Genomic DNA, 10,814 nt, shown 5'->3' with positions numbered 1-10,814 from the left:
CCGCCCCCTCCACCGCCGACCAGGAGTCGGCCGCCCCCGCCAAGGCCAGCCCTAGGTACATCCAGTCTGCCAGCGACATCCAGGATGCCGACGACAACGCGCTGAAGCAGGTGTACTACGAGGCTGCCGAGGCCTCGTCCGACGTCCAGCTGCACCAGGGCGTGACCCAGGGCGAGCAGACCGGCACCGAGGTGGCCGCCGGCCCCCAGCAGGCGCCCGCCATCTCCCTCAGCGGCATCAGTAAGTAGGCCACGCGCCATCCCATGGGGGTGTTTTTTTGTGTACAAAATCCATAAAAGAATGTTAGTTATTTATCTTCGGGAAACGCAAAAACTTACGCTTATATGTGACGTGCTCGCAGTGACTTCCGTCTGGGACTTGGTGGTGTCCTGGGTGCGCGGCCTCCTCGGCCTCCAGCGACACGACCCTCCTCGCATCGCCAGGGCGATCCTGGGCGCCGCCGCCGGTGACGTGCAGTGCTGGAGGACCACCGCCTGCCAGGCCGGCCGCCTCCTGCGCGGGCTGCACGAGAAGGAGTTCCTCTTCATGTAAGTTTTGGATTTCCATTTTATGTGCCAATCTCTTTTTGAATGACGACCGCAATAGAAACTTCGTTTTAATCCACCCCAAATAGCCACGTCTTAACCCGTTCACTTGTTGTCCTCAGGATGATGGAGCGCCTCAGCCCACCGCAGTGGAAGGGTGTCGTGAAAGGCATGCGCCGCTCGGCCATCGACAACGAGGACTGCCGCGTCTACGAGTGCGACGCCTGATCGACCCGCCAGCGACTATTTATTATTTATTTAATTTATTGTTATTTATTTCGTTGACTATTTATTACAAAAAATATACTCGAGACAGAGAGAAAGAAAAGAGTCTGTGATGGTCCCGCCGACGCGACGCGCGTTCCCTGAGCTCCTTATCACCCGCCCTCGCCACCTGTCTGGGAGGTGCGAACACCGACACGAGACAGTTATCGTCACTGCTAGGATTAGGACGAGTCGACGAGCGGAGAAGGCTCATTTCCGGCCTTGATCGGCATCAACCAACAGTCCTGCAAAATAATTCACCTTGGCGGAGAAAAGGGGGGGGGGGCTATCATCAGCATCCGCAACAACTATGCAAATGGGAGACTGCTACTGTAACGATTCACAACATTGTAGTTGGGGCCAAATATCAATGTGTGTCCTTGGCCGCAGAGGTAATACAGGGTGGTCCACAGACCCCTTCCTTTCTTTTGCTTATACTGTACCGCACGCAGGTGGGCGGGCTTACCTACCGTAGCCCGCTGTAGCGCCTTACCCTTACGGCCCCGTGCGAGTATGCAACTCGGCCGCACGCCTGTGTGCGATACAGTATAAACAAAGTAAAGGAAGGGGCCTTGTGGACCACCCTGTATGATGGTGTTTACCCGTCAAGAAGGAAATGCCAACAAAATACGTCGAACTCATTCCACAAGCTTTTTACAAGTGCAAACATGAATGGAGAATGCACAGCTTTGCTGGGGAGATTAGAGACGCGGAAGGGGAGGGGGGCGGGAGGGGAGCAGAGAACGCAACATGTTCTCTGGCAGGCAAGGTCCCGCGTCCGTCCAGCTGGCGTGATCCCGTGGACGGCATCCCCCGGCCCGGCCAGTGCCGCGACAGCAGCCGAAGCCAGCGCGAGTCGCGAGCGCGACCTCGGCAAGCCACGGGACCCGGCCAAGCAGGAGACCGTCAAGTAAGCGTAAAGGCGCGCTGTGTGTGTGTGTGTGTTAAAACAGACCAAATCATGTGCATTGTAGCGACGAGGAAAACAGACTGGCGTTATCAAGCCCGGGACCACTTATCTTGGTCCATCGCTATTATGGACGTTCATGGAGGACTTCACTCGAACGAAGAAAAGCAGGAAGATCGGCCAGGAACATCACAAAACGGCGTTTATTTTGAGCTGTGATTGGTCGAGAGCAGACGACCAGGACTAAACAAATGGCCGTTTTGTTATGTTCCTGGCCAATTCTCAAAATTTCTTCTTGAGGGTGAAGTCCTTCATTGGGCTTTGTGACTCCAAATTTTGCCCTCTAAAACTCGCCAACTCATAGAGGCAGAAATTCAGGTCCATGGCCCTGAAGGGGCGAGAGGAAATCCAATAATAGAGGAGTTGCCTGGAAGCAGATCATTAGGGAAGAAGAACAAGAGGACCGGAAACTGGTATGAGAAATTGAGCGGTTAACCAATCAGTGCTAAACAGGCATTAGCGGCGCTCATCCTGGATTGGTCAACGCCACAATGTCACATTCTATTTCGCTCCCCCTCGATAACATTTCCACCAGAGGGATTACCTCTTACTTTATATATTGGGGCGTTTCTCATCGCACCCTCCTGTCACCTTGTAGTCACTTTTTCGCACGACTGCTTCCGGGTAATACAATTTTTGCTTTTCTTATGACATACAAGGCGCGAGTTACATCAGCTGCTGAGTTTGGTAACTAGTATCGAGTAGTCAAAAAGTGTCGTACTCCAGCTATAGCGTCGTCCTACAGCGGCCCTCGTGACCCATTCGCGGTCTGTCTGTCTCTGACTTCGGTAGACAGACAGGCAGTACGCTCAACTAGACTGGGTTCGTGGTGTACACGAGTTTTCTCCTGGATGCTGCCAATGATGACGTTAGCACTCCGGAGCGCCGAGCGCCGGCCGGCCTCCCCAGGTCTGGGCAGCGGTCCAGGCATAAACGGTAACCATTTAGGTCTTGGTCGCACTCGCACCGAACCAGACCGACGTGGCGGCGTTGGCGGCAGTGGCGGCCCGGCTGTCAAGCCGAAAGCACGCTAAACGCACACCGGGTGGGCCGGCAATCGTCAAATTCACGCAAATTCAAATTGCCGCGGGGTGACGGAGTCAGCGGCCAGCCCGTCCTTAACGCCTTCCGGTATTCCACTCTCTTATGGCAGCGAGGTGACGTTAACGCAACGCAGCGTGGGCGTAAAAATTGCACGAGGAAAGCTTCAATGACTTGTGAGTAGGATAGATGTGTAGCTGTGAGCTCGTTTCGCTGGTTGTTTCATCCCCCGACAGGACTCGGGTGGGGCCGCCCGGAAGGTAGTCAGCCCATCCGACACCCCTGGCGGGCGGGTGGGCGCGGAAACACCTGCGCCACCCGCCACCTGCCGCTCTCCGTGGTTGCAGGGGTTGAACTCGCCACCCCCCTCTGAACTTGGTCGATTAGCGGACCTACCATAGCTATGAGGAAGTTGCCCAATAAAAGGAACAAAAAGAATGTAGCACTGAGGGGGTGGCGTGGCGTTGCCGTCCCTAAACAAAGCAGAACGCCGGCGACCATACTGTGTTTTATCGCGAGTGAATGTGTTATCATAAATCAAGTTTTGTAAAATTCGTAAAGAAAAATTGGGTCCAGACTAAAACGGCGTAACAACATAGTGTCAAAAAGTGCTTCTGCAAAGTAAGTTTATACAATCTTCTAACCCGTCCCGGTGTCGTTGTTTAGGTTAGTGTACGGACATATTACATTGGTACTATTTTAACTCAATGATAATGACTCAACTGTCGTAACAAACTTTGGTATAGGTGGTACCAAAGTGCTAGATCCATAGGCCCGTTCTAAACTGTTTGAAATCTAACGACACGCATCCTAACCTCTGCTAGACTGTCACCCATCTTCTGCATTGTTTAGGGACGGCACTACGCCATGCCACCTCCTCAGTGCTACCTTCTTCTTGTTCCTCTTATCGGGCAACCTCCTCATAGCTTAGAACCACCCGCATCCCCAACCCCAACCCTTCACCCACGCACATCTGCGTAACCACTAGACACGGGAAGCAGCGTGGTCTCCGCGGTGGTCTCGAATGAAAACGAATGGAATGAAATATACTACATTCCTCGAGCTTAAATTGAATTACACGTAATTGTGTTGTTTTTAAAGAAAGAAGTATCGTGGCGATGTCGTCAAGTGACAATATTTTTTTTTGCAGTGCACAGTGCAATAATACACCATCTGAAGGCTGACCTGAGACTGCGCCGCGGTTGAGCAGCCCCTCGCCTCTACACTACAGCCCTCGCCATGGCGCCGCCGCTTCTGCTCCCCCTCATGCTCATGTTGTTGCGCGGCCTGGCGGACGCCGCCCCCGAGGCCGTGCCCGCCGTGCCGTGGGACTCGCACCAGCAGGCCGTCGACGGCACCCTCGGGGTGCCCCTGCCTCTCCCCGAAGGCTTCCTGATGGGGACGGCCACCGCCGCGTACCAGATCGAGGGCGGCTGGAACTCCTCTGGTAGGGCATGATGGTATCGAGGCGGTGCCCGACCTCGGGCCGAGCCTCGGGCGCAGCCTCGGGCGCACGAGCGTGACCTGTCGGTGTGCCCTGCAGGGAAGGGCCCCAGCGTGTGGGACGACTACCTGCACCGCGAGCCCTGGCGCGTGGTGGGAGAGGCCAACGGCGACGTGGCCTGCGACTCGCTGCGCCTCTACCGCAGGGACATCCAGATGATCAAGGAGATGGGCGTGAGTGTGCTGCTAAGTGTGCTCTAGCAAGAAATGCATTTTTCGTCGGCAAAGTTCAAAAGTTATTCAGAAAATTGAAAGACGCGTTGAAATGGTATTCGAATTCGCAGCTCGACACGTACCGCATCTCGTTGTCTTGGCCGCGGATCCTGCCGGATGGCACACTGCTCAAGGTCAACCAGGCAGGCGTCAAGTACTACAACGCCGTGATCGACGAACTGATCAAGCATGGGATACAGCCGATCGTATGTGCCGATCCCTCCCGTTCCTCTCGTATTCATTATTTTGAAAACCAGCTTTTTGTCTCCGCGTTCTGATCCGCCGCCTCTCACACTTCGTCAGGTGACGCTCTTCCACTGGGACCTGCCTCTGCCGCTGCAGCATCTGGGCGGGTGGAGCAACCCCGCGATAGTCGACTACTTCGAGGACTACGCCCGCTTCGCTATCGCCGCGTTCGGGGACAGAGTAAGATAGTTCCCTTTTGCTAGACTAATTAATTAACTATTACTAACTTAATAACGTATACTAATATCTATTAATGAAACAGTTCGAGCCTTTCACTGAAGCTTAACGCGTTTCATAACAGTACAGTCCAAAGTTATTTCCGTCGTATTTTTTATGCTTGCGTGTCTTCCTCTCTCAATTTATAGAACTGCGCCATTCGGAATGTTTACCCCCTTTTTATCGTCTATTGACTCGAATGCGCAAGTCGGTGCGAGCGGCCGGCCTAAGCCCCCCTGGTCCGGACCGGCCTGGCCTGGCAGTATACGTATAATCTGCTCGCAAGCTCCTTGACCCGTGCCGCGGTCGGTTTAAGATACACGGCTGCCTGTATCTGTCCTTCAAATACTTCACCAGCCGGCCTGGGGGTTGTCACATGCGGCGGGCGTGCGCCGTGCGATTCCCTACGCCGTGTCGCTCCCCACCTCAGAACTGTTCATAGCTTCAAGTGAATTTCAGTGCAAGCCACGGCGAATGTCACTGTAAGATACGGTGAATGGTGAATGTCTCTACGGCCAATCAGGGTGCAACACCGTAACTCACAGTGATATTCCCTGCTGCAGCTTCACCGTAAGCTACAGGGCTGCAGGGTTCACTGTAGCAGACAACAAAAAAAACCACAAAAAACTATGACAACAATAAAAAAAGAACGCAGCACAACAACCGAAGAAGACTCGTCTAAGAAGGCAACAAACGCAAAAGGAAAACACGAAAAAGTGCAAAACCCCAGAAGAACAAACGCAAAAGTGTACACGGGAAAACTGCACACGCACAGGTGCGCAAAACCCATATGGAGAGCACCCCACACACAGAGAGCGCACACAAAAAAAAAGTGCACACCAGAAGAGGCACACCCGTAAAAGCACAGAGCCCCAGAGTTGAACTGTAGGCTACTCCGACTACAGAGCTGAGCACTTGCAAGTATTCAACTTGCAGTAGTTGCGCACATGGTTTATCAGCGTAGTGAGTGACCCCTGACCCCTTACTCGTGACGCAGGTGAAGCTGTGGGTGACGGTCAACGAGCCGTACCAGGTGTGCGAGTTCGGCTACTCGGACGTCATCATGGCGCCCTTCTACAACTTCACCGGCGTCGCCGGCTACCTCTGCACGCACTACATGCTGCTGGGGCACGCGCGCGTCTACCGCATGTACAAGCGCGACTTCGCCAGCCAGAAAGGTGAGCGATTGTACGCCAAAGCGCGAGTCCGACGGGTCATACTCGCTCACTGAAGGCTGATTGACGCTTTGCAGGTCGCATGGGGCTGGCCATCCACGCCTACTGGTTCGAGCCGGCCAACCCGGACGACAAGCGGGACCACGCGGCCGCGGAGCGGGGCATGGAGTTTAACGTGAGTGTCCAACAGAGCAGAGGGGAAGTAGGCGCCGTAGCCGGAAAATCGCAACTTATCCATTGAAGTCCACTTTTAAAGTTTCCCCGCAATTCATAAATCGGACAAATCGACGGTGCTGAGCTTCGGAGTTCAGAGAAGTTCAATCGAAGTCAAGTGAATTTCGAACAAAGAGGAAATCAACCATTCTTATTTTCCCTGGGTGTCGAGATAAGGCAGTTTGATGTGTTTTCTACCTGACTACAGCTGGGGTGGACGGCGCACCCCGTGTTCGTGGGCGACTACCCGCCGATCATGCGGAGCATGGTGGACCGTGCCAGCGCGGAGGAGGGGCTGCTGCGGTCCAGGCTGCCTCGCTTCACCCGCGCCGAGATCGACGAGATCAAAGGTAAGAGAGGGAGAAAGGGCGAGGCGGGGAGCGGTGGGGGCGGGGGGCTCGGCACATGGCACGTGCCCGCCCGCCGGCCGCGAGCACCACTCACTCCGCAGGGAAGTTCGATGCGCGGGACAGCGCGGGCAGTTCATCGCCAATTTATTTGGCGGATATCAGAGAAGGCCCGAGGCCGCGCTAAAGCGACGGAAATTGCCATTACAGGATGTTTTCCTTTTATTTTACTTCGGCTTCAGCCTGTCATTTCATGTTCTCTAACGAGCAGACGTGGTTGCCGGGTGCGATGATTTGGGAGGGGGAGGAGAAAGAACGGAGTGAGAGAGACGAGAATGGTGAAACCGTGAAACTATGCGAGGGCGAGAAAGGGAAAGCAGAAGCCAGAGGGAGATAGACGAAGCTTTCGTCGATCACGGCGACTCCGCGTGCGCGCCATGCGGCCCTGGCCCGGAGACAGACAGACCGCTTAGGGATGGCGTGCTGGCCGCGCACTGGGAAAATAATGGTTCTATAAATCAAATCCAATTCCATGTAATATTCTCTATAACGATAGCACGGAAAAATATTCTACGGAAATTCATTCAATTTATCAAAATTGACTAAAATTAAATCAATCTTTATTGGGAATTTCCTTGTTCATTTTTTCGATAGGACTTTATGAAATCAAAGAAACCATTTTCTGAGCGCTTGCCGAGGCCCTGTGCTGAGGCCCCACCCACAGCTCGTCGGCGGCGGCCGTTTGAAGTCGCCACCCCCTTGCGCGCGTGTCGGCGCGGGCCGATAGGAGTGACTGTTGCGCCTCCTGCCGCCGGCACTTAGACCCCTTCCCTCTCCCCTCGCCCCCCGCGCCGCCGCCCGCTACGCCCTTCCCCTACGCCTAGCCGTCGTCTACAGGCTCGGCCGACTTCCTCGGCGTGAACCACTACCAGTCGCTGCTGGCCGCGCACAACGACTCGGTGCCCGGGCCGTCCGTGTATCGGGACGCAAAGTACACCGGCTCCTCGCATCCCTCCTGGCCTGGCTTCTGGACCAAGGTGAGTCGCTGCTACAAGGACGTGACGACGTCGTGGACTTGGAATATTGACCGAGCTGACGCTGACGTCCCTGCTGTGACCCAGAGCACGCCGTGGGGCTTCGGCAAGCTGCTGCGCTGGGTGCGCGACCAGTACGGCAACCCGCCGGTGCTCATCACGGAGAACGGCTACTCGGACCCCAACAACAACAAGCAGGACGAGGACCGCGCCGCGTACTTCAAGGTGAGTGCGACGAGGTGGCGCCCCGGGCCCCGGCCGCTTGGCGGTGCTGTCCGCCGCCTCAACGCAGCGCCAACAGAGAGATTACGCGGACTATCTCTCATTAAAATAATTATTGGCGCCGGCTTTTTTTTTCAAAACGGCTGACGGCGTGCCACGGCGCGAGGCCGAACGGCGGCCGCCCGCCGGGAGAGGTTGCTCGGCCGCCGAGCGCGCTGGAGCGCCTGGAGGGCGGGCACGCCCGTCGAGCACGCCTGCGCTGCGGGTGGCCCAGCCTGGGCGCCTGGAGAGGGGGCCCGCTCGGCCGCCGAGCCCGCTGGAGCGCCTGGAGGGCGGGCACGCCCGTCGAGCACGCCTGCGCGGCGGGTGGCCCAGCCTGGGCGCCTGGAGAGGAGGCCCGCGCGGCGGCCGAGCGCGCTGGAGCGCCTGGAGGGCGGGCACGCCCGTCGAGCACACCTGCGCGGCGGGTGGCCCAGCCTGGGCGCCTGGAGAGGAGGCCCGCGCGGCCGCCGAGCGCGCTGGAGCGCCTGGAGGGCGGGCACGCCCGTCGAGCACGCCTGCGCAGCGGGTGGCCCAGCCTGGGCGCCGCGCCCGGAGAGGGGGCCCGCTCGGCCGCCGAGCGCGCTGGAGCACCTGGAGGGCGGGCACGCCCGTCGAGCACGCCTGCGCGGCGGGCGGTCCAGCCTGGGCCGCGCCAGGCGCTCCCGGCGGTGACTGACTTGATTGGCAGGGCTACCTCCGCGAGATGCTGCTGGCCATCCGGGACGGCTGCAACGTGTTTGGCTACACCGCGTGGAGCCTGATGGACAACTTTGAGTGGACCCTTGGATACTCGGTCCGCTTCGGCCTCTACTTCGTGGACTTTGACCACCCCGACAGGACGCGGACCCCGAAGCTGTCTGCCGCGTTCATCCGCAACGTGACACGTGACCGGGCAGTGCCACCCTGAACGGACTTCTTGTGACTCTTCATTGTCGGGCCGAGTGTAATGTGATCTGGTAAATGTTTGAACACACTGGCCTATATTCTGTAAGTTGTAATTATTGTGATTTTAGTTGTATTGAATTCTCTCTGTAGGCTGTATTTTTATTTCTCTACCGAGTATTACTGGTGCTGTGACCTTATTGTTACGTGAATAAGTGCAGTTTTGGAACTCTTTTGCAATTTTATTACAAAATTTCCTTATCTTATGAGTCTTAAATATGAAATAAATAAATAAAACATACACAAAACATAGAAGACACAACAAAGAACACACAGAATACAAAGTCATTCAAATACAAATTATGTCAATCATACTCCATTTCTTTTGTCTGACAGTCATGCTCACAACAGACATCATCTTTATGACACACACACTCACATACAACCCTACTTGTATCAATCACAATACTAGAGCTAAAATCACAATATTAACTGTTCTTGCAGCTATAACTGCAAGCCCACTGGTGTGTTCAGGATACTGAGACAAACAGAACCTACTGTTCCCGCCAAAATTTTTATCCCCCCCAAAAAAGGAAAAATAAAAAAAACGTGGTTTCGTTTTAGCACTGTAACTGCTGTGCATTGTAGAAAAATTTCTACAATGCGGGTGAAGTTTGTTCTTTTTTAATTGACAACAAAGAAAAGAGAAAGAGTTTCTGCAAGCTGGGAATTCTGTCTAAGTTTTTTGCCCGTCTGCCAGTGTGCGCCGAAAGTTTCCTCTTTGTACGAGCCAAACTAATCTACTTCTACAGCTTGATCACAAGGGCGTGCTGAAAGAGCACAGAACTTAACCTACGCAGTCACTCCAGGTCACTCCACCACTCAACTACAAAACAATACTGTTTGGAAATTAACGGGGCTGTAGTTGCGCCCGCCTTCTACTATAACATTGGTCTATTGCTGCACGAGTGGCAAAATTATAAGAAAATATCACAAAGTTTCGCCATAATACATTAGTACAAAAAAAACACGTACACGCACACACATACTTCGACGGCATGCAGGTGAGGTCGGGGTTAGTTGCAGCCACAGGCTTCCACCACCATGTTGGGCAGCGTCTTCTGGATGTACGTGTTATTGTTGTTGATGTAGAGCAGCGAGATCTCAGAGTACTTGGTGGGCGTGCAGCACGGCACCAGATCTACCTTCTTCCCGGTCTGCATCAGCCTCTGCATCAGATAGAGAATACATATGACAAACTGCGCGGCGCGTGCGGGGTCCAAGGTTTTGGCCGCAGCACAGACCCCCTCCCCTCTCCCCCCGTTTGCCCCCGGGTTGTTTACCGAAACTCAACTCACCCTTATTATGGCGTTGTGGTGCGAGCCGGTGATGGTCAGGGACGCCGCCGTCGTGCAGGACCCTCGGCAGAAGTACGCCTCGTAGCCGAGGGGCTGCAGAATCCAGTCGTCCCAGCCGATGTCCTTGAAGGACACGTACAGGTTGTCGCGGCAGCACTCGGCCATCCCGGGGACGCACTTGGCGTTCCGTTTCGACCGACGAACCTGCAGGGGGAGACAGGCTTCGTTAGTCGAGTCAAGGGGCGGGCTTCCCTCTCTTCCTAGAGAGAGCTGAGTTAAGGGGCTCACCTTGTTTCCGGGGCTCGTGGCGATGACCAGGAACGGCTTGAAGGCGCCGTCGGCCTCCACGGGCACGCCGGCGGCCTCGACCATCTTGAGGAGCTCGTTGTACTGAAACCAGAACTTGACCGCACGCGCCAAGTCCAGCTTCACCCAGCCCTCTGAAACAGAGAAAAGGTCGGGTCTGGACTTTAGTCGGCCCGCTTCTCGGTTGCTCCGTTGTCACGTAGAGGTGGAGGGCGGAGCGGAGAGCGTGACGGGGCGGGG

General features: G+C 55.4%; 2 protein-coding genes across 3 annotated transcripts in view; one reads left to right on the top strand and one right to left on the bottom strand.

The window, feature by feature from the left end:
• Window positions 1-1,578: 1,578 nt before the first annotated feature.
• Window positions 1,579-9,139, top strand: LOC113209849 (myrosinase 1-like). Of its 2 annotated transcripts, none has more exons than XM_026427573.2 (11): window positions 1,579-1,719; window positions 3,968-4,264; window positions 4,361-4,494; window positions 4,605-4,739; window positions 4,837-4,959; window positions 5,993-6,173; window positions 6,248-6,345; window positions 6,592-6,733; window positions 7,628-7,767; window positions 7,852-7,989; window positions 8,717-9,139. In XM_026427573.2, the coding sequence occupies exons 2-11, from the start codon at window positions 4,057-4,059 to the stop codon at window positions 8,933-8,935; spliced, it is 1,518 nt and encodes a 505-aa protein (XP_026283358.1). In that variant the 5' UTR covers window positions 1,579-1,719; window positions 3,968-4,056; the 3' UTR covers window positions 8,936-9,139. The 2 variants fall into 2 exon arrangements, with proteins under 2 accessions (XP_026283358.1, XP_026283359.1); XM_026427574.2 differs by lacking the exon at window positions 1,579-1,719 and adding an exon at window positions 2,795-2,993.
• LOC113209850 (inhibin beta E chain) overlaps window positions 9,132-10,814 on the bottom strand; it is a 7,180-nt gene continuing 5,497 nt past the window's right edge. Inside the window, exons 3-5 of the mRNA XM_026427575.2 lie at window positions 10,557-10,708; window positions 10,269-10,472; window positions 9,132-10,139 (exon numbers count right to left, since the gene is read on the bottom strand). Of these exons, the coding sequence (XP_026283360.1) occupies window positions 9,987-10,139; window positions 10,269-10,472; window positions 10,557-10,708 (509 nt within the window). The 3' untranslated portion in view covers window positions 9,132-9,986. The remainder of the gene's footprint in view (window positions 10,140-10,268; window positions 10,473-10,556; window positions 10,709-10,814) is intronic.

The sequence above is a fragment of the Frankliniella occidentalis genome, unplaced genomic scaffold (assembly GCF_000697945.3).
Source record: "Frankliniella occidentalis isolate FOCC.00 unplaced genomic scaffold, Focc_3.1 Scaffold17, whole genome shotgun sequence".
Classification (NCBI taxonomy): domain Eukaryota; kingdom Metazoa; phylum Arthropoda; class Insecta; order Thysanoptera; family Thripidae; genus Frankliniella; species Frankliniella occidentalis.
This window is presented reverse-complemented; position numbering and strand designations above follow the sequence as displayed.